Genomic DNA, 23,782 nt, shown 5'->3' on the forward strand with positions numbered 1-23,782 from the left:
CAGTGTCATACCTTTTATTGGACCAAGAAATTAACTCACATTTGTAAACTGAATTAAGTATAAATTGTCAGACAGGATTAAACAATCCAGCAGTTATCTTGAATGGGGAAAAAGATCTAAGGTATATGAGATCTCTACTGATGACAGGAGAGAGGAAGAGAACACCATCCCTGGCTGCTGACACAAGGTGGTGAGTGGCTATCAGTCAAAGGAGAAAAGATCACTGTTGAGAGTGGGCAGGAGACTAGAACCCACTGATGAATGATTATACCCTTATTTAAGTATCTTCCTCTAAAACTACTAAATAAAATCCATCCTCTTGTTACAGCTTACTCATACAACTTTCCTTCACTGAGGCCCTGCTTGAAGAGCTTCCAGCAGATCCTCCACTCTGGAGGAATTTCACTCCTACCCCTCACTTCCTATTATGACTAACTGTAGCATAGTTTTCCACCAAGTGTTTTTCAGGAGCAAAGTATTTTGTCCTGTGATGCTGCCTCCAGTCTTGGTTAGGATAAGCAAATGTCACTGTAGCAAGATTACACAGAGCACTCCCTCTGTCACTGTAGAAGCTACATCCAGAATTCCACCTATTAAGAGCAAAACGGCCAGGCAGAAAGAAAGAACTATCCCAGATATGATAGAATTGTAAAGGCAGTATCCTTCAGCATACCTTTTCATGTAGTGCCAGCCTGAGCACACCAGCCACTGTCACTTGCTGGAAGACACTACCTAATTTTAAAAAATGAGGTTTGATTTGTGTTAACAATAGGTATTGTTTTCTTACCACAACATTGCAATAAAACTGACTTCTTGCATGTGTAGCAAACTGAGTAACAGTAATCTTTCACATTATTTAAACTCATAAGAGTTACATGTTCAGGAAAATTATATCAATCTTCTCTTCATACTTTAAGTTTCTTGCCAGCTGTAGTTAAAGTAATATTTCAAGGCTTGGAGGGTGATTCTCAACTGTTACCAAACATCCTAGTAAGGAGAAACATTGTTCATAGTCTATTTTGCAGCTGTTCTTTCCAAGTGTCTCATTAATGCAGCATGAAATACTTCCACTGCAAAGGCTGCATCTTGTTTAGTAATGCACATTGGAGGTTTAACTCTAAATGTCTGAGGGGAGAAAAGAAGAAAGTTTGAAATTACAGGGGGAGGCACAGACTAATTGATGTGCAATGACACGAACACCAATCCCTGCATTTTTTTAAAAAGTAATCCTAGAAAAAGTAACAGGTACCAAACTAGTTGTAACAATGGTAATACCAGCCTAGTCTAAGAGTGGCAAACTACTCCCATGCAAGAAAACAATTTCACACCAGCAGATGCTAGGCATGTGCTTTAAGAAGCCTCAATACTATAACTGGACAGAGGAATTAAATGAAGGGAGGGAGCCCTAGCTAGTCATCCTGAGATGTGTTGCTGCAGGCTTCAAGTGTGTAAAAATAAAACTAGCAAAAGGAACAGCCAGAGGGTAAGAGGGGGGAAAACAGTGATGTTTTCTATACCAGGTGAATCTATTTTAGTAAGATGTGATTTTAAGTAGTGCACTTCAATCACATGCTCTTTTCATTGGCAAGCATTTCATGGTTCTGTTCTGCAGTGTCTCAGAATGGAATTGAATTTAGTTTTAACATATGTTCCCTTACTTAATTCAGGCTTTCAACTGTTTAAATCAACCAGAACAAAATCATTCCTATTTGAATTCCACTGACTTATGTAAACCTTACTAGTGCCTATCAACTGTTACAGTTGTGGTTGAACTTTGACTTAAAATATTATTTACTTCTGTGCTTTCTAAATATTAGACTATTTGCCCTAGGATGTGTAGTTTAAAAATCAGACCAGGCATGGGTATTGATAGTTTTAGAGAAGCTGAACCCTTACAGCTCCTACTGCTGTCCGTCTGAGGACAGATCACCTGCACCATCTATAATCAGGCTGAAATATTACTAGACCTCCTTCAACAGGTGCAAGTCTGTTCAAAACAGTTGATTGTGCAATGCAAGAATTAATTTGAGATGCAGTATGCACATCAGCAAGTCTCCACCAACCCCTTTCCCTATTATAACTTATTCCCAAGGAAGCTGGCTGATCTGAGGGAGCCTGGTTAAGTCCTCTGCCTGTCTATCCTGGCTCTGAACACTGACAGCAGTAAGCTAATAACCCTACCCATTACCTTAGAGGAGGAAAATGCCAGCAATCCTTTGCTGCCTGTTAACTTATTCTACTTGGAGTGGAATAAGTTCTCTCAAACAATTTACTGGGTACAGTATTTAATAACAGTCTGGGTCATGCCCCCATGCTGATGGATTCATAAGGAAGAGATGCTCTTATTCCCAGCTGGATCAAATTTTATCAGCTCTCCTGAGTGTATGCTGTGCTGATACAACTGAACAATAGGCTAGAATTGATAGTTGTAGGCATTGCTGTTTTAGATAGCATCTAAATTCCACAGAGCTAGGGAATTCAGAATTGGTTGATAGATGCATCACAAACTACTATTAAGGGTCACATTTCTTGTCTGAAAGGTAGGAATCAAACAGTAGTAAATAACACTTATATTGAATATACTATAATTGAGAGGATTAAGACAAATAAAGCTTCTTGATCTGCTATATTCATAAAACATGATAGTCTTGTTTATGAACGTCTCACTTTTTTATAATTCTTAAATTGAACAGAAGTAATTTTTAGAGAAGTCAACTCCACTGCAATTTAGTCAGGACAAAAGATACATAAACATCAGTTACTGTACCTGACTATAAATTCCACCCCTGCCAATCAATACTCCCATGTCTTTGCAATCTTCCCAGATCTGACTCATCTCTTCAGCTGGAAGAGGTTGACGACTGTCCTGTGAAAAGGGGGGGGGGGGAGAGAAGAGAGACAATTTTTTTGGCTAGATGTTAAACTAAATTATGGAAAAAGCAACAAGTGTTCCATTGCTACCACCCTCCTTGGAGAAAGTTAATGATTGTCCTGCCTTTTAGGATGGGACTATTCAGAATTCCTGATGTATTAAGCACTTTGAAAATTCTAAGTTTTAGCCAGTGCAGAGTTCTGACTCATTTTCAGAGAAGTAGCTGTCAGTCAGCATATAGTCATTTCACAGGAAGCCTGAGTCTTAATACTGGGGTAAAATAGAAGGGCATGTGCCATTTACCAACCTTATTCTTCACCATTTCTATCCCAATCATAAGGCCTTTGCCACGGACATCTCCAATGATCTCAAACTTATCTCTCAGTTTAGCAAACTCCAGTAGCATGTAAGTCCCCACTTCTTCACTGTTCTTTTGTAGACCATCTTCTGCAATAGCCTGGTTAAAAATGATATACAAAAACAAATGTTGTGGGAAATAATAATGTATAGAACTTGGCTCATCTGCACCCCCTATAACGGGCCTGCATTCTCAATGCCCCTCAGCAAAGATTTACAACAGGCATATATTATTAACCCTGCCTTAAATTTGACCTCTTCAAGTATAATAGGAAATGCTGTAAAAAACTACACTACACTTGTCAAATTAACCAACATAGCTTATGTCATATCCTTTTTCATTGTTTACCCACCAATTAAAAATTGATCTCCAGATTCTAGTGTATATTTGTGAGGTTTGACGGTGCATATAAAGCTGACGATCTTAATCCGTTTAAAAATCTGTCAGGTTCAGTTTAGCCCTCTTTCCCTTGCCATAGCAGTGTCAAACTATGGAAGGAGCCTATAATTTGACAGCATACCTATTACTCCTAAAGCTTTCTGGGAAACCCCTGAGTACATTACTAAGCTATATTTAGCAAAGCATTCACTTTAAGAACGCAGTAACTTAATTTGATTTATTTCTAGCAGTCCCCAGCTCCTGGCACAGAATCTAATATCTTGACCGTGCACCAGTAGCTGGGGGCTGTTGGAAATAAAAATAAAAAGATGCTATTGTATTTAATCACGGACCTATACAAACCCGCTTGTACACTGAATTGCAAAAATGAAGAGAACAAAAGATTTTGCAATTTGCGAGGCTAAAACTGGCACATTGTCTTAATTTAATCCTTTTCAGACTTTGAAGATTGGCTAAAACAGAACCTGGATCTGAACTATCCTGGTAATAGTTATTTTAAACAAAAAATAGGAGGGGGCGGATCTCCTAGGTTTTTTAATTACTATGCTGACTGTGACGATAGAGAGCGATTCAGAGGACCAACAGCCTATTCTGTTGGAACAAGCCTCCAGTAAAATCAGGGTGTAATATGGGAGCCAGATATTCAGAACCTGGCAATACAGTTTCGAAATGAGGCTTAAGGAAGGATATTTACATGTGACCAAGTGAATGTGGCTGTTACAGTCTAAATTACCTCACATCAATAGGAGCATGTGTGTAGCTCATGCTTTTCAAGGTGTTGCATGAGGATTTAAGTTCACTATTTTTTTTTTTAAAGCGGAAGCTGTGAGGGTTAAAATACGTTTTAAATATGTGCCTCCGAATAAAGTGCTTTTGCTAGTTTAGAGGGGTTCTATAAAGGAAAAATGATGAAAACTCCCTGGGACAGAACTACATAGAATTATGACAGCTACATAAGTAAATTCCATATACTTCTATTGACAAATAAGAAAAATATAAGCAAGGAAAGAAAAAGATGAAGCTGTTAATCATAGTATTATCCCTAGAGTAATTTAAACTTCCTATTCCTGCTACAAGTTGAAATCAGTTATAGAAATGGGAATAGTCAGGCAATTTATTTTTTCTACAAGGGCACATTGCCTATGAATTAATAAAAATAAATGTTTGTCTCATTTTCTGTATGTATTAGAAGTTCCACCACTGGAAAGGGAAGTAGCACAAAGCTGCCTCTGCCATAACGCATTGCAAACAATAACGTAAGACACTATGAACATATCACTTTCTTCTTACATCAAGAACTGCAGATCCAACTACACAGGCCAAAGGGTTTCCTCCAAATGTGTTAAAATGAAGGTTTTGAGCCAAGGAATTTGCAATCTCTAAAAGAAAAAGAATATTCATTGATTTCCTTCCTCACAATTACCTGAAGTCTGATGATAAGTACTTATCAGTTTTCACTTCACATTTAATAATACTATGCATCATTCTCTGTTTTAACTCCAGGCAAAAGGAGAAGAAAATGGTATATTCTTGGTAACCGATTTGAATTTATTAGGGCAAAGTTCCAGAAAATACATGGTCTGTGTAACAGATGCTAAAAGGAAGGGGGATGGATTTTAATAGATGAAGAGTTAAGTTTCCAGCAGAGCTAGTGAATTATCCACTACAGCAATGAATACATCCATTATTTCTCTGAGACATTAAATCCACTGACTCGTTAGTATTAACCAGTCAACAATTCTGGAGTTGTCCAGAATGCTTCCTTAGTATTATGTCTAATGGGTAGGGCAGTGAACTCAGTCAGGATTTCTGGGTTCTGTCAGGTCTGCCAACGACTCATTTGGGCTAGATGCTGATCTCAGTTACCCCAGTATAAGACCATTGATTTTAATGGATTTACCTTAGATTTGAACTGGTGTAATGGGGAGCACAATCTGAGTCTGATAAAAAAAAATTACACTCTTTCAATGCCTCAGTATTTTTTGTGTGTGCAATGGGGACCATACTTACCAACCCTGTAAGCATGTTCTGAGACTAAATATTTTAATATTTCTAAAGTAATCTGGTTGGACAAAAGGCTCTATGGAAGCTAAGTTATTCTACAATATATGTATTATACACCTCAATTTCATGCTTTAAAATAACAAATACTTATACCTGGTGTGGTTACGACAGCTGCCATTGGAAAACCATTACCAATTCCTTTTGCCATGGTAACAACGTCAGGGACTACACCATGTGTTTGAAATCCCCAGAAATGGCTGCCAGTTCGTCCAAAGCCTGTCTGGACCTTTCAAAAGAAAATCCAAAATTGTTCAAGTTGTTTCTTGGTTTCATAACTTGTATTTTGTCTGTGCCTTTCTGTTACCAATTTGCATCTATAGCTATAGACTCTAAATGCCAACTTTATTCTAGCAGGATCCTCATTCAACTCATCCTCACACATTTTCTGTCCTATGCTGAATAGTGACTGTAGTACAAGTCCACTATTGGTTTTGTGGACAGCTCATCTTTATAGAGACACTGTACACTTGATGCAAATGAAAAGTGGTATTGTATACATCCTACGACTATCTTCTGTTGTTACACAATTTAAATCTACTCTTATTACTCAACACGTAACCTGAGTTAATATAATGAACTTCATTAGAGAAACTACACTGTGATGAAACTGCTAAGCAGGAGACAATAATTCCCATCAGCCCTTCGCCACTGCATATCCCCTTCCTCCTGGCCTGGTAGGAGAAAGGATCCTCATCCAGGAAATGCTCAAGCAGCAGACTACGTTCCCCATTATACTTTCTTTTCCATTGGCCAGGCAGGAGAAAGGACCCTGATCAGGAAGTGACTGGGCATTTTCAGGAGGCAGAAACTGCTATGGTAAGTCAGATACAGGGAATAACCCCCAGGAATTGTATACAGAGCCCTGTGTGGAACAGACTGGGACTGCCACATGTTACAGCTAGTACTCCTGGGGGAATTCTGTGCCAAAAAATGATGCACACAATATTTTAGAATTCTGCATATGTTGTCAAAATAACACATTATAGTCACACCAGTTTCAATTATTTTTGGTCATTTATTTCAAAATACCTGTCAGCAAGTATGTCTAACAATACAGACAACAAAAAAAGATTCAGGAATTTTTTTTTTGACAAACAGATTCCTTACTAGGCATATTAATACAGAACTCCAAGTAATAATTCATTTAAACTACAATAACGAATCGTATTTCCCACACCCTCAGAAGCAGTGCAAAGGCTGGAGGGAGCCAGGGGTAACAGAAGAGCTGAGGGAGATGAGTAAATTGCTGGGAAGGAACCTAGGTGTGAATTTGGGTTGTTGGGTATGGGTGGGAAAAGTATGGAACAGTTTTTTTCAGGGGGTGGGGATGGACTGTTAGGGAGCTTCCCCCATGCAGACCCTGGCTGGCCTCTTGCCTCTCCCATTCAGTCAGGCACAGCTGCCCTGTCCCCATCTGTCCCTGCACCCCCATGTGTCCCTCCACTCACACGCCCACTCCCCCATCCCCATGTGGCTCTGCACCCATCTCCCTGTGTTTCTGTGCCCCACTCAGCCACTCCTCTGTCCCTGCACCCCCTGTCTCTATGTGTCCCTGTGCTCCCACTCAGCCACTCCCCTGTCCCCATGTGTCTCTCTGCCCCTACTCAGCCACCTCCTTACCCCATAGCTCAGCTGTTCTTGCGCCACAGTGCCCTCTGGTGGACAGAAGGCAGAACTGCAACAACATTTTGACAAGCTTTTTCTGTGCAAAAAAATTAGAATATGTGCATCTAATTAATTATGCACACGTGCAGTAGCACAGAATTCCCCCAGGAGTAAACTGGGTTTAGGTCTGTGTGGGACTGATTGGGAAGCGACAGGGCAGGGAGCCAGTGTCAAGTGGCCCTAATGAGAGACTCACCACTAAGCGATCCTGTCCTTGAAATCTGCAAATTCCTCTTTGCTTGAATACATACCAGACTGGAAAGGCCACCCCGGGTACTCAACCTGAAAAGCCCTAACTCAGTTGGGCTGCCCCAGGGACCCAAACAAGAACGCTATTGCTCACTTTGAACTGTAATTGTTTAAGCCTCCATGCCTAGGATAGTTGCTAACTTCCCCATTCCTGCCACCCCTGATAAAATACTCTTTCACTTAGCCATGTGTCTGAGTAGTTACTGGGACCCACCAGAATTACCTCCTACAAGGCCTAGTTGCTGAAGCACCTAACAGAGCTTGCTTCTGAGTCATGGTATACCTGGCACATTCCTGGCACCTTAAGGGTTTGGTGTACTCCAGCACTGACCAGCTATAAAAATTACAATACTAAGAAAGTGTTTTTTATAATGAGAGAGCTAACACCTTTTCTCCTAGTAAACATGGCCAAAGGGACTGGGAAGCTGTCAGTTCCACTGAAGTCAATGAGAATTGCAGCTGTGTAGCATTTTTCAGAATCTCCAGTTTCAAGCTGTAATAATTCTACCACCCCTAACACCTCTAGCATCCATCAAAGTGTACCTTAGTCACTTAAACTGTTTCCCTAACTGAGCTAGTTAGTTAGTAAAAAGAAAAGGAGGACTAGTGGCACCTTAGAGACGAACCAATTAATTTGAGCATAAGCTTTCGTGAGCTACAGCATGAAGTGAGCTGTAGCTCAGGAAAGCTCATGCTCAAATAAATTGGTTAGTCTCTAAGGTGCCACTAGTCCTCCTTTTCTTTTTGCGAACACAGACTAACACGGCTGCTACTCTGAAACCTGTTAGTTAGTAGTAATTCAGATTGTCTTAACCGAGCAAATTAGATTTAAAATGTGTAACTGCAGAAGAGTTGCAGAAGGCTCCCCTCTAAAGTTACAGAGGTACTTGCCTTGTCTACAATACAATTTTACAATGTGATTAAAGATTAAAATTTTACAAATGTAAAAACTGTTTTCCTAATGCAGACAACGCCTCTCTGGGTCAGGCCTCAAATGAGTAATGGTAAGAGTTTAAGAACCAAACATGTCTGCTGATGTAAATAGGTCAATGGAGCTCTACCCATTTACACAACCAGTGAGTGGGACTCTAAGATTTTGCAACATAAACTGTCAACGGAGTACTATTTGTGTTAATTTAATGCACATGAAAGTGAAGGATTAACAAATTCTATTAGCTTTGTCTAGCAAAGGCTCTTGTGCTGGAATGCTGCACTTTGTTCCCCTCTTAGGCTGTGAAACAGGAAAGGATTAATTAAAATAAATTCAGAATTTAATACAAACTATTTCCTGGTCTCTATTTTGCCTTCATGTGATTGCTGGATTTTTCAGTAGCCTGGCAGAAATATCCCAATCCCTAAAAATTGTATTTCTGGATACTCACTTCATCTGCAATACAGATGCCTCCTCTTTCACGCACTAGCTGAAAAGCTTCCTTTAGAAATCTTTTAGGATACTGAACGGCTCCATTAACACCCTGTCAAAAATGAACAAATATACTGTCTTCAACACAAATGCTAAATCACAAACACAGGCAGTCCTCAGGTGATCAGACAGCAAGAAATCTAGGCAGAATTTTAAGTCACTAGATAACTTAATGATCAAAGTTCCTTTTGTGGTAGATCTGTTTAGTCACATTGCTAAACAGTCAGAAATGGAGGGAGTGGCTTTCTTTTGAACTTGAACTCCCACTTTTTATCAATATTACATGGGCTATAAGAATAAAACAATATGAAGAGTTAGGAGACAGTGAAAAGTAAAAGATAAAACATGACGTCAGCCTTCTCTCTCTAATACAATGTTTCCCAAATGGTGGGTCGCACCCACCTGTTGGCTGCAGGAAGGTTCTAGGTGGCCCAGTGTGAAGAGAAGGTTGGGGGGAGGGGAGATGAGCCCACCCCTTATTCACTACGCAGCAGCAGCTCCTGTCCTGTGGGGCTGGGCCCGGTTCCCCGCACTGCGTTTTGCGACCTAGCAGATGGGCCAAACCTGAGTGGTGCTGCGACCCCTGTCTGCCAGGTTGCAACACCCAGAGCAGGGAACTGGACCCAGTCCTGCAGGTCCTGACTCGTTTCCCTCCACCCCCGCAATCTGGACTCTGAGTGGGTCACAAAGAGAGGCAAAAAAAAGTTTCGGAACCACTTGTCCAATGAACCAACACCAAATATGCTTCAGAGAATTATACTCTGTATGGCGACAATATCTGGAAAGCTGTATCACTTGTAGGCATGTTATTACCAGAATGGGACAAACTGGCGAGAGTTCACAGACCAATGGCAAACATGAACTGAGAGCTGGAGCAAATGATTAGGAGAAGACTAAAAGAAATGATTTAATAATTTTATTAAGATGATGTTAAAATAAAAAAAATGGTACAGAGTTTAAGCATAGAAGTTTCTGGTTATCAGGGAATAACGCATATACACTTAGATTAAAATGCCAAAGGTGGGGGGATAACATAATAGTCTGGGAGTATATAAAGCTTGCAAAACCCCAATGGATGGAGAGAAATTAGCGGAATACCTAGGTGTAATGGGATGAAACTAAGCAAGCGAAAATTTAGTCCAAATATCAGGACAAAATTCCCTTCAGTGAAACTGTTATACTCTAAAGTATATTCCCAGTGGAACAGATTGTTATGTTGGATCATATTAAAGAAGTTCTGTATTAAAATCACAAATGAGTTTGATTCCCCATAATTTAAATTCCAGGGTATTACTAATTAAGAGGTCTCTTGTGTTTACTGTTTCTCTCCCTCTCTGTGTGAAACTTGCAAACTGCTAATTGTGTTAGTACATCCTAAGGGTATGTCTACACTACAAAATTAGGTCGAATTTATAGAAGTCGGTTTTTTTGAAATCGGTTTTATATATTCGAGTGTGTGTGTCCCCACAGAAAATGCTCTAAGTGCATTAAGTGCATTAACTCGGCGGAGCGCTTCCACAGTACCGAGGCAAGCGTCGACTTCTGGAGCGTTGCACTGTGGGTAGCTATCCCACAGTTCCCGCAGTCTCCGCTGCCCATTGGAATTCTGGGTTGATATCCCAATGCCTGATGCGGCAAAAAACATTGTCGCAGGTGGTTCTGGGTACATGTCGTCAGGACCCCGTTCCCACCCTCCCTCCCCCCGTGAAAGCAAGGGCAGACAATCATTTCGCGCCTTTTTTGTCTGCTGCCAGCCAAAGATGTAAAGGATCGATGGAGTGGGTCAGAACAAGACATAGACCAGATTTGTTTTGGACTCATTTTCCTCCTCCCCTATCTAGATCACACTGCAGTCAGTCACAGAGAAGGCGCAGCGAGGTTAATCTAGCCATGTATCAATCAGAGGCCAGGCTAACCTCCTTGTTCCAATAAGAACGATAACTTAGGTGCACCATTTCTTATTGGAACCCTCCGTGCAGTCCTGCCTGAAATGCTCCTTGATGTACAGGCACACCCTTTGTTGATTTTAGCTCCCTGAAGCCAACCCTGTAAGCCGTGTCGTCAGTCGCCCCTCCCTCCGTCAGAGCAACGGCAGACAATCGTTCCGCGCCTTCTTTCTGTGCGGAGACGCCATACCAAGGCAAGCATGGAGGCCGCTGAGCTCATTTTGGCAATTAGGAGCACATCAACCACCACACGCATTATCCAGCAGTATATGCAGCACCAGAACATGGCAACGCGATACCGGGCGAGGAGGCGACGTCAGCGCGGTCCCGTGAGTGATCAGGACATGGACACAGATTTCTCTGAAAGCATGGGCCCTGCCAATGCATGCATCATGGTGCTAATGGGGCAGGTTCATGCTGTGGAACGCCGATTCTGGGCTCGGGAAACAAGCACAGACTGGTGGGACCGCATAGTGTTGCAGGTCTGGGACGATTCCCAGTGGCTGCGAAACTTTCGCATGCGTAAGGGCACTTTCATGGAACTTTGTGACTTGCTTTCCCCTGCCCTGAAGCGCATGAATACCAGGATGAGAGCAGCCCTCACAGTTGAGAAGCGAGTGGCGATAGCCCTGTGGAAGCTTGCAACGCCAGACAGCTACCGGTCAGTTGGGAATCAATTTGGAGTGGGCAAATCTACTGTGGGGGCTGCTGTGATGCAAGTAGCTCACGCAATCAAAGATCTGCTGATATCAAGGGTAGTGACCCTGGGAAATGTGCAGGTCATAGTGGATGGCTTTGCTGCAATGGGATTCCCTAACTGTGGTGGGGCTATAGACGGAACCCATATCCCTATCTTGGCACCAGAGCACCAAGCCGGCGAGTACATAAACCGCAAGGGGTACTTTTCGATAGTGCTGCAAGCTCTGGTGGATCACAAGGGACGTTTCACCAACATCAGCGTGGGATGGCCGGGAAAGGTGCATGACGCTCGCATCTTCAGGAACTCTGGTCTGTTTCAAAAGCTGCAGGAAGGGACTTTCTTCCCAGACCAGAAAATAACTGTTGGGGATGTTGAAATGCCTATATGTATCCTTGGGGACCCAGCCTACCCCTTAATGCCATGGCTCATGAAGCCGTACACAGGCAGCCTGGACAGTGGTCAGGAGCTGTTCAACTACAGGCTGAGCAAGTGCAGAATGGTGGTAGAATGTGCATTTGGACATTTAAAAGCGCGCTGGCGCAGTTTACTGACTCGCTTAGACCTCAGCGAAACCAATATTCCCACTGTTATTACTGCTTGCTGTGTGCTCCACAATATCTGTGAGAGTAAGGGGGAGACGTTTATGGCGGGGTGGGAGATTGAGGCAAATCGCCTGGCTGCTGGTTACGCGCAGCCAGACACCAGGGCGGTTAGAAGAGCTCAGGAGGGCGCGGCACGCATCAGAGAAGCTTTGAAAACCAGTTTCATGACTGGCCAGGCTACAGTGTGAAAGTTCTGTTTGTTTCTCCCTGATGAAACCCCCCGCCCCTTGGTTCACTCTACTTCCCTGTAAGCTAACCACCCTCCCCTCCTCCCTTTAATCACCGCTTGCAGAGGCAATAAAGTCATTGCTGCTTCACAGTCATGCATTCGTTATTCATTCATCACACAAATAGGGGGATGACTACCAAGGTATCCCAGGAGGGGTGGTGGAGGAGGGAAGGAAAATGCCACACAGCACATTAAGCACAGCACTTTAAAAGTTTACAACTTTAAAATTTATTGAATGACAGCCTTCTTTTTTTTGGGCAATCCTCTGTTGTGGAGTCGCTGGTTGGCCGGAGGCCCCCCCACCGCGTTCTTGGGCGTCTGGGTGTGGAGGCTATGGAACTTGGGGAGGAGGGCGGTTGGTTACAGAGGGGCAGCAGTGGCAGTCTGTGCTCCAGCTGCCTTTGCTGCAGCTCAACCATACACTGGAGCATTCTGGTTTGGTCCTGCAGCAGCCTCAGCATTGAATCCTGCCTTCTCTCATCACGCTGCCGCGACATTTGAGCTTCAGCCCTGTCTTCTGCCCGCCACTTACTCTCTTCAGCCCGCCACTTACTCTCTTCAGCCCTCCACCTCTCCTCCCGGTCATTTTGTGCTTTCCTGCACTCTGACATTATTTGCCTCCACGCATTCGTCTGTGCTCTGTCAGTGTGGGAGGACAGCATTAGCTCGGAGAACATTTCATCTCGAGTGCGTTTTTTTTTCTTTCTAAGCTTCACTAGCCTCTGGGAAGGAGAAGATCCTGTGATCATTGAAACACATCCAGCTGGTGGAGAAAAAAAAAGGGACAGCGGTATTTAAAAACACACATTTTATAAAACAGTGGCTACACTCTTTCAGGGTAAACCTTGCTGTTAACATTACATACATAGCACATGTGCTTTCGTTACAAGGTCGCATTTTGCCTCCTCCCACCGCGTGACTACCCCCTCAACCCTCCCCCCTCCCCGTGGCTAACAGCAGGGAACATTTCTGTTCAGCCACAGGCAAACAGCCCAGCAGGAATGTGTCCCTGAAGAAAAGCACCCTATTTCAACCAGGTGACCATGAATTATATCTCACTCTCCTGAGGATAACACAGAGAGAGAAAGAACGGATTTTGGTTGAATGCCAGCAAACATACACTGCAATGCTTTGTTCTACAGTGATTCCCGAGTATGTGTTACTGGCCTGGAGTGATAAAAGTGTCCTACCATGAAGGACGAAATAAGGCTGCCCTCCCCAGAAACCTTTTGCAAAGGCTTTAGGACTACATGTAGGAGAACCGCAAATGCCAGGGCAAAGTAATCCTTTCACATGCTTGCTTTTAAACCATGTATAGCATTTTAAAAGGTACACTCACCAGAGGTCCCTTCTCCGCCTGCTGGGTCCAGGAGGCAGCCTTGGGTGGGTTCGGGGGGTACTGGCTCCAGGTCTAGGGTGAGAAACAGTTCCTGGCTGTCGGGAAAACCGGTTTCTCCGCTTGCTTGCTGTGAGCCATCTACAACCTCCTCCTCCTCCTCCTCATCTTCTTCGTCCCCAAAACCTGCTTCCGTATTGCCTCCATCTCCATTGAAGGAGTCAAACAACACGGCTGGGGTAGTGGTGGCTGAACCCCCTAAAATGGCATGCAGCTCATCATAGAAGCGGCATGTTTGGGGCTCTGACCCAGAGCGGCTGTTCGCCTCTCTGGTTTTCTGGTAGGCTTGCCTCAGCTCCTTCAGTTTCACGCGGCACTGCTTCGGGTCCCTGTTACGGCCTCTGTCCTTCATGCCCTGGGAGATTTTCACAAAGGTTTTGGCATTTCGAAAACTGGAACGGAGTTCTGATAGCACGGATTCCTCTCCCCAAACAGCGATCAGATCCCGTACCTCCCGTTCGGTCCATGCTGGAGCTCTTTTGCGATTCTGGGACTCCATCATGGTCACCTGTGCTGATGAGCTCTGCATGGTCACCTGCAGCTTGCCACGCTGGCCAAACAGGAAATGAGATTCAAAAGTTCGCGGTTCTTTTCCTGTCTACCTGGCCAGTGCATCTGAGTTGAGAGTGCTGTCCAGAGCGGTCAGAATGGAGCACTCTGGGATAGCTCCCGGAGGCCAATACCATCGAATTGTGTCCACAGTACCCCAAATTCGAGCTGGGAACGTCGATTTAAGCGCTAATCCACTTGTCAGGGGTGGAGTAAGGAAATCGATTTTAAGAGCCCTTTAAGTCGAATTAAAGGGCTTCACTGTGTGGACGGGTGCAGGTTTAAATCGATTTAACGCTGCTAAATTCGACCTAAAGTCCTAGTGTAGACCAGGGCTAAGACAGAGTCTGTTCTCAAAGCAATACTTTGTAACAACAACTACTCACACAGAGAGAGACTCAAAGCGATACTTCGTAACAAAAGAAACAGCACCCAGAGACTCCCCACCCTTTTGTTGTATTTATCTTGCTTTGTTAACAATTATGATTAAAATAGAGATAGAGGATGTATGTGGATGGATGCTTGGTGTGGATAATAAATGAATGATCAGGGAGGTGCTAGCCTAAGAATCCAGTGTCCCTCGGCTGAAGAAGGCGTCAACTGGAAACAACCAGAGGACCCCCGGAGGGCAGACTGGAATCCACCTAACAGCCTCAAGGATGGGAGGACCGAAGAACAAGATAACATCTGGCAGCACGGAGCCATCAGGAATGTGCCATCTGCTGATTGATTCAGCAACAGCATGATGAAGCAATTCCCATAGACTGGCATAGGAATAAATTCCTATAAAAATGGACTCGAGAAAGTGAGAACTTTGGGGTCTGATTCTGCAAACCAACTTTCAGGAGCATCAGATGTGCATTTGACAAGGCCCTGCTCCCTCCTTGTGTCCAGGCCACCTGGCCAGTGGCTTGACACGAGCAACTCTAAGGCTGGTAACTATAATAACAACCTTGCAGAACCCGTGTGTGTGTATGAATGAATGTGTGAATAAATATGAAATTGAATGGAATGTTATAGTTATAACTAACTGCTTACTATGATTCTTTCTTTATTCACAATAAATGTGGCATTTTGCCTTATCCCCTTTCATAAGATCCTGCTGGTTTTTATTTTATTGGTATAACAAGATGGAAACTTCAGCACTAGGAAATTTAAAATTAGACTAGGTATAACACCAGAAAACGTACTGTAGGGCATAACCTTGGTTTTGGAGCAAGATGGACTTGATGGTCTAACAGGCCTTTCACTTCCCTAACTTAGGCTAATATCTTAAATAATGGACTATGAGGTTCATGTCATAGGGGAATGCCTAGAGCCTGTATGAATTAAATGAAACTTAACTACAGCTGCACTGCCAAAAGAGAAATCCCTCTGACCCAAAAATGCAATCATGAAGGAAGAGATGAGGAGAGTCAGAAGTTAAGTACAAGGGAGTCAGAAACTACAAAGGAAAGCAGAGGGGGAGTGAGGATTCTGTGGATTTGCTAGATAAACTAGGCATAGTGCGATTTGAAGCTAAGTAATTCCTAAAATTAATTCTCTATGTTATAATAACTAGGCTTTTAAGTATGATTTACTGTAGACTCAGTGGGTATCAGTCACTTACGGGGTGACTTTAATACTTTTAACAGACAACTTCTACAGAACCAGTATACTGCAGAAGGGAAAACAACATGTAATTAGGAATGAAGTATTCGAAACTAAGTTATAACATGCACATTTGTATAATGTATTAGCATTTCAACATCCCGAGAATGCAAACAAGACCTTAAAGAATAATAGTTTACAATAGAGCTCTGTACACTTTTTAATCTATCAACTGATAGCAGATAGGCAACACTGGTTAAAATTACCTGTTTTGCTTGAGTCTGACATATTTTATTAAATACTTGTATATTAACCAGAAATAATTTGCTAAATATTTAAAATCAATTTATGAAAGAGACATTAAGGCTTGTAAGGCTAAAATTTGATTTACCAGTTTTGTTTTGTAGGAATAGTGTGCATCTCAAATTGTCCACTGGTCTGTTATTGAGTAGACAGGATATGGAAAATTTAAGAATCCTGTTCTCAGATATCAAGGGGAAAAAAAACAAAACCCAAAAACAACACCAAGAATGAAATCCTAGCTCCACTGAAGTCAGAGGCAAAGCTCCCATTTGACTTCAATGGGGCCAGGACTTCTCCAGGATGTCTTGTTGGCAAGTCACCCTCCTGGAAAAAAGTTAAGATTTAAGTAATGTTGCAGCCCTTCCTTTTGAATGATCAAAGTGATTCAGAGAAGATTAAAATTGCTATTGTTAGAGGGAAGTTCCATTTAGGGCTTGTCAATCTTGTAAAAGACCCGTTCAGGTTTTAGCACTTTGTGGTTTACTGTACTATTACAATCAGAATGAGGTATGGCAAGTCACCTACTTGAATTGGCTCAGCGATAAACCCAGCTATTGCCTTTGTAACACAAGTACTCAGAGTGTCTTTGAACTGTTCAACGTACTGGTCGTTTGCTTCGCAACAGCCTGTGCGGAGGAAATACTGATAAGAATAATGTACTGAAAATAATACAAAGTTAGGTTAATAATATGAAACTGCAGTGTTTTAACATATGTAAATAAGAACATCTCTTTAGTGTTTTAACGTATGTAATAAGAACTGTAATGTTCCCAGATTAGAGTTACCAAAGGAAATTAATCATTTTGTTTCCCCACATATTTTCTGTGTCAGCAAGTCAGTCTTTTTTCTTACTTTTCCTAGTTCACAGAAGTTAGAAAAGAGCCACAGTCTGACTGCATGGCATCTTTCTCCCCTTCTACAAAAAACCCCCAAACCACTAAGCTTTTTTAAACCATTTATTCTCTAAAAAGTTCCAAAGAATCACAGAGTGCAAACAGAAAGTTGCAGCATATGAGGGTTCCCCCATCCTTCAGACCAGTGCTATATATGCAAGGCAGGCAGTTATTAGAAGAACTGAACATCAGCCCAAGGAATGAATGAGCAGTTTGCCTGGATAAGAAAACCTAACTGGTTTCAAGACTCAGCTTGAGAAGATTATGGAGGGGATGGTATGATAAGATTGTCTACCATGGCACATGGCCCACCTGTGAATGCTAGACACAGGACACTAGATGGGGAGGACTCTAAGTTACTACAGAGTATTCTTTCCCAGCTCTCTGGCCGGTGCATCTCACCCACATGCTCAGGAGCTAACAGATCACCATATTTGGGGTCAGGAAGGAATTTCTCCCCAGGCCAGATTGGCAGAGACACTGGGGAGGGGGAGGAGGAGTTCACCTTCCTCTGCAGCACGGGGCACGGATCACTTGCTTATTTGAATTAGTGTAAATGGTGGAATCTCTGTAACTTGAAGTCCTGAAATCATGATTTAAAGACTTCAGTAACTCAGCCAGAGGTTATCAGTCTATTACTGGAGCAGGTGGGTGAAGTTCTGTAGCCTGAAATGTGCAGGAGGACAGACTAGATAATCACAATGGCCCCTTCTGGCCTTAAAGTTTATGAGATGATAAATATAAGACTAAGTACATCTTGGTTCAGCATGATTTCTAATGAAAAGGCAGGTGGAATATTATGGAAAATATATGACTGTATGTGACTGGGCATCACTATGTACTGTAACAGAACATAAACCAGATGTCTTCAAGTAATTGCAAGTTAGTGTGACTCCTCCCTTTATTGACCATCAGTGACAAAGAAAGATGGCAAGAGACTGCTTTGTTGTGGGAAAAGTGAGTAAACAATGTTTATTGCACCTAGGAGAAAAACAATATATTTTCTAATCATCACTTGTAAAAGATCAGTGGAGCTTTCACATGGACTGAACACACTCTGCAGCATCCATAATGCCTTGTTCCATGCAAGACTTTTGCCACCCAAAGTTTCAGAGTTTTTGATTTATAGTTTACATTGATCATATGTCCCTTCAAGATAAGAGATGGACATCTACCAAAACTTTACCCAGGAGAGTAGAAAACACATTTGTTAGTAACCCTAATCTCCTGGCAATGCTAAATATTTCAGAGCAGCAGGCTACTGATTATGATAACTGAACTTGACTTAGTCATTAGGGGCTCAATTCAGGATTTTCAAAGGATTCTACAGGAGTTAGATGCCCAACTCCCACATATTTCTGAAAGGGAGTTGAGGGTCCAATTCCTTTAAGCCCCTTTGAAAAAAAACACAGCCAAGAGGCCCTATTGATGAAGACTTGCTTGCCAAAATTACAATCATCAAACTTCTCAGTAAACAGTAATATTCTTAGCAGTGTATACATATTTGTCTATGTTGTTAAACATCCAGTTGCCTTCTCCAGTCCCTTTTCTTATGCACCTACCAATGGACATTTTTTGCCACCAACTAACCTTGAGAACAGCTGCATTTCCGAATAGTTTGCACCAGAGAATCTCGGCAATAGCTTCCTCCCCATGGACCACGAAAAACATCTGGTAACATTGTCTGCAAAGCACAACAAACAGCTGTAATTTTGACAGTGTGAGGAATGTAAGTACTGATCAACAGAACATTTTTTATATACACTGATCATTCTGAAGGTCATTAAACACTTATTCCAATACTGTTGTTTTGTTTAAATAGAGCTTGTGATAAAGAGAACTCAAAAATCTGATTGCATCTGAGACCTGATTCAGCTGATCCGTCCAAAAACGACTTGTGAAAAAATAAATAAGAACCATTTATCCCCCTCACAGATTTGAGGCCTCATGCAGAAAGTGAGGTAGAAGGCCAGAAATTAAAGTTTCTGAAGTTAAAAACATTCTGTCCTCAAGTGACTATTTTTGGGGGTATTCACTCACAGCTGACCTGTTTATTTTTTAGTTATGTTAGTTAATTATTGTTACCCAAGATTTACTACAGTTTTGTCCAAAATGGCCAGTTTAATTCCAAGATTCTGTAGAAAAAGGGCAGTAAAGTCAGAGAATTAGGGGGCTGGAAGGGACCCGAAGAGGTCATCTAGTCTAGCCCCATGTGCTGAGGCATGACCAAGTATAACACAACCATCCCTGACAGGTTTTTGTCTAACCTGTTCTTAAAAATCACCAGGGATGGGGATTCCACAATCTTGCTTGGAAGCCTATTCCAGAGCTTAACTATCCTTATGGTCTGAAGCTTTTCCTAATATCTAACCTGAATCTCCCTGGTGCAGATTAAATGTATTACTTCTTGTCCTACCTTCAGTGGACATGCAGAACAATTGATCCCAGTCTTCTTTATAAACAGCTCTTAACATATTTGAAAACTTACCAAATATGCCCCTTCAGTAATCTTTGCTTAAGACTAAACATGACCAGGTTTTTTAACCCTTCCTCATAGATTAGGTTTTCTAAATCTTTTATGATTTTTATTGCTCTCCTCTGGACTCTCCCCAATTTGTCCACATCTTTCTTAAGGTGTGGCACCCAAAACTGGACACAAGACTCCAGCTGAGGCCTCATCGGTGCTGAGCAGAGCAGAGTGCGAAAATTACCTCCAGTGTCTTACACGACACACCGGTTAATACACCTCAGAAAGACATTAGCCTTCAATTTGTGATCCACTATAACCCCCAGATCCTTCTCAGCAGTACTAATGCCTAGCCACATATATTCCCCATTTTCCTATTTGTGCATTTGATTTTTCCTTCCCAGCTGCAGTACCGTGCACTTGTTTTTACTGAATTTCATCTTGTTGATTTTAGATAATTTCTCCAATTTATCACCGTCATTTTTAATTGTAATACTCTCCTCCAAAGTACTTGCAACCCCTCGCAGCCTAGTGTCATCCATGAAGTTTATAAGCGTATTCACTCCATTCTCCAAGTCATTAATGAAAATATTTACTAGTACCAGACTCAGGATAGACCCCTGCAGGACATCATTTAATATGTCCTAGACATCTGACCATGAACCACTGATAACTACTCTGAGTACTGTTTTTCATCCAGTTATTCACCTTGGAAGAACACAGTGAAGTCTAGTGGAATGATGATAGCAGGCTGGAAGCCAGGAATTTATACATTATAATCCTGACTCTGACAATGACTATGTGACAATGGGCAAGTCACGTAATAAATTCTATGGGCCAGATTCTTATCCGCACTCAGAGAAGGCTGGGTGCATCGAAGAGCCAGGGGGAAGCAGCACATCAGAAAGGAGCCCTTTGGGGGGCAGTTCTGTGGCTGGTCTGGTTCCTGGCATAGATTACATTAGCCAACACCAGCTGCCACAGCCTCCAGAAACCATTCCTGCAGCCATGGGTCACCACGCTGTAAAGATACTATGCACACCCCTTTCCCCAGACACACCCCCTATGGTGGGGACTCTGAGGGGGTGTTGCAGGAGCCACTATGTATTTCCAAAATATTTTCAGTCCAAAAGGGAATCCCCTATGGGCCAGCTTTAAGCAGCTTTGCAACAGCAAACCGGACAAACCTGCCCTAACAGACCTGAGAATAGGACCCAGCGGCTGATACACCATCACTCTGCATCTTGTGCAGCATTTATACTAGTACAAAGCGAGAGCCAAGTGGGTATAAAGCACTATCATTCCCATTGCTAGCATTCTTCATTTGCTCTGTGTGGATGCAAATAACTACACAAGGTGCAGTGAAATGGAGAATTAGGCTGCATATATACTACTTATCAATCTCAGAGGGCTACGGGGAGGCTTGACGATGTAAAGCATTACATAAATACTGTAATATTCAAACAAATAGAAGGCTTGTTATCCAGCAGATATGACAAAAAGCAACAAAAACCTCACTGTTTGGCAGCCAAACCCATTGGCGACACCATGCTTATAAGATCCAATGGACGTCAAACCCAGTGCGTATGGACTGCCTCCGTGGTATCCTCCTCTGTGTGAACAGAACAAAGCACACAAACAACATACATTTTCTTCTGATTACACTAGCTGCAAAAGTTTTTAGGAAGAAACAATATCAGTACAGTATTCACAGAAGGCTGGTTTCTGATGTGTGTGTGTGTAAGACAGCAAATCATTGGAAAACATGGGTGCATCCAATAAGGGATGCCTCTTGACCTACACTCTGCTCTGAGTACTTAACAGCTGTGAGTTTTCATTGCAATTTAAAGCACACTTAAAAAATAATACGTGAATTTAGTGCTCATGAAGGTGAAGGGCTAAGAACACTGGTTGGAGCCAACGGCAATTCAGGTAGGTGCTGTGCAAGATTCCTCATGCAGGTCTGCCAGAACATCTGAATCCTACATTACAAACACCCCTGCTGTTTTAATTTTGGACTCCTCTTCTCTCCCAAGTTGTTACTGCCACTCATGAGAAACTGGGTGGTGGTTTGGGGTTAGTTTAATTAGCAATTCAGAATTCATTCATGGGAATTAACATATCAGGTGGATTTCAGAACCCTGTGCTCAGCAGGATGGCTGCAAGACTACCAGTTTGTTAAGGTCTGCCTTTCTAACTATTTTTAAAGGTGTCTATTACCAACATATCTGAGCAGAATGGACATGGTTTATAATACTAAAAATATAAATAAATATTACACACACTTTACTTAAGGATTATAAACAGAAGTTATAGGTCCTAGGTGAATGCATGGTTTGTAAATGGAGTATTTCTAACACAAGCAGACTTGCTGAATCTTAGCTCCCAATGACTACTGCTGTTTTACTCTATTTTGGCAGACAAATGAATTATTTAGGATGTGTCTGTGGCAGAATCTGGTTAACAAGGGCTCATCATCTTTTTCACGCATTATATAGATATACAGATTGATTATGAAAAGGGAGTTTCATAAAACACCCTAATATAATTACCTGAAACAGATGAGGTCAAAGTTACGAGTGTAAAGCCTTGCCATGAACATAGCCAAGTCATTGGCTTCTGACCCACTGTTAGTCAGGTAAACCACCTAAGGAAGAATAAATAGCACATCAATTGTAATTTTATTATACTGAACATTTACTTTGTTTCACAATGGCAAATCTAACTAAATGTAGCTGTTTAAAGAACCACTTTTCCCGCAATTTGCCTTCAAAGAGTTTGAAATATTGAGTGCATCTGTTTATTTAGTACAAGACAGATTTATTTTCATATAAAATATCACTCAGCACTTGGAATGATATCCTGTCACTGACAAGAGGAACTCCAAACTGCAATAAACTTAGTGATGCTCATTTGCTGTGTACAAGGGCCAAAGGTAGGATGTCCCTTTAGAGGTTATGTCTACACTGGAGATGAAAGGTGTAATTTCCAGCTTGAGGAGACATACCTGCACTAGCTCTGATCGAGCAAACATGCTAAAATAAGAAGTGCAGGCACAGTGTCACGAGAGGCTAGCCATCCAGAGTACAATCCCACCCGAGACCCTGGGCAGGTATTCAGGTAGCTTGTGCATACTGTGCTTTCGTGACTTCCGTGACATCTTCCACTCACTGCAGCTGGCACCCAGCGGGGCCCCGGCAGGGTTCCAGCAGCAGCAGTGACAGGCAACAGCATCCTCAGGGGGGCCCCCTGCAAGGTTCCAGCCACAGGCAACAGACTTCTGAGGGAGCCTTCCTCAGGCTTCCAGCGACGGACCATGGGGGTGGGGGAGGAAGAACACCTCGCGCGAGCAGCTGAGAATGTTCCATTTTCTCTCTGGGAAATATGGTCACCCTGCAGCTCCCAGTCACCATGGTGGTGGGGGAAAGCATGGCTTGCAGCAGCAAAAGTCACAGACAGGTTGTGACTTCCATGAATTTTTGTTTACTGCCCGTGACCTGTCCATGACTTTTACTAAAAATAACCATGACAAAATCTTAGCCTTACTAAGGAGGCCATGTCTACACTACTGGCTAAATCGGCACCGCTGCAATTAATGCAGCAGTGTTGATTTAGCTGATCTGGTGAAGACACGCTAAGTCGGTGGCAGAGTGCTCTCCCGTTGACGTCTCTACTCCACTTCCCAGAGAGGTGAAAGCTATGTCGAAGGGAGTGCATCTCCTGTCAACATAGCACAGTGTAGACCCACTGTAAATCGACCTAAGTTATGTTGACTTCAGTTACATAATTTACATAACTGAACTAGCATAATTTAGATTAATTTACAGCATTAGTGTAGACCAGCCCTGAGTAGTGTCAGGGACTACTGCTACTGAGTCCCCCAGCTAACTTGTGTTTTACAGTCAGTTTGTATGTACTACGTAAACAAACTGGAATAAAAAGTTTCCTTTCCCAAAGTCTCCTATCCAAGTAAAACTTAGGTGCTAATTATAACAATAGCACGCAAAACATTTTTCAACTTATGAGTGATTTTTAAATTGACAGTGCCTCTTTAAGAGGAACTTTGAAGAGAAAGTG

The 23,782-nt window shown here is 42.4% G+C and overlaps 1 protein-coding gene across 1 annotated transcript in view; it reads right to left on the bottom strand.

Moving 5' to 3' along the window:
• Positions 1 to 23,782, bottom strand: part of AGXT2 (alanine--glyoxylate aminotransferase 2) — a 29,137-nt gene continuing 5,355 nt past the window's right edge. The window contains exons 5-14 of the mRNA XM_084629340.1: positions 22,258 to 22,352; positions 21,224 to 21,317; positions 18,829 to 18,922; positions 16,871 to 16,971; positions 8,990 to 9,082; positions 5,787 to 5,919; positions 4,920 to 5,008; positions 3,180 to 3,329; positions 2,768 to 2,866; positions 1 to 1,125 (exon numbers count right to left, since the gene is read on the bottom strand). Of these exons, the coding sequence (XP_084485466.1) occupies positions 1,015 to 1,125; positions 2,768 to 2,866; positions 3,180 to 3,329; positions 4,920 to 5,008; positions 5,787 to 5,919; positions 8,990 to 9,082; positions 16,871 to 16,971; positions 18,829 to 18,922; positions 21,224 to 21,317; positions 22,258 to 22,352 (1,059 nt within the window). The 3' untranslated portion in view covers positions 1 to 1,014. The remainder of the gene's footprint in view (positions 1,126 to 2,767; positions 2,867 to 3,179; positions 3,330 to 4,919; positions 5,009 to 5,786; positions 5,920 to 8,989; positions 9,083 to 16,870; positions 16,972 to 18,828; positions 18,923 to 21,223; positions 21,318 to 22,257; positions 22,353 to 23,782) is intronic.

This window comes from Lepidochelys olivacea (genome assembly GCF_965140295.1).
Source record: "Lepidochelys olivacea isolate rLepOli2 genome assembly, chromosome: 5".
In the NCBI taxonomy this organism is placed as follows: domain Eukaryota; kingdom Metazoa; phylum Chordata; order Testudines; family Cheloniidae; genus Lepidochelys; species Lepidochelys olivacea.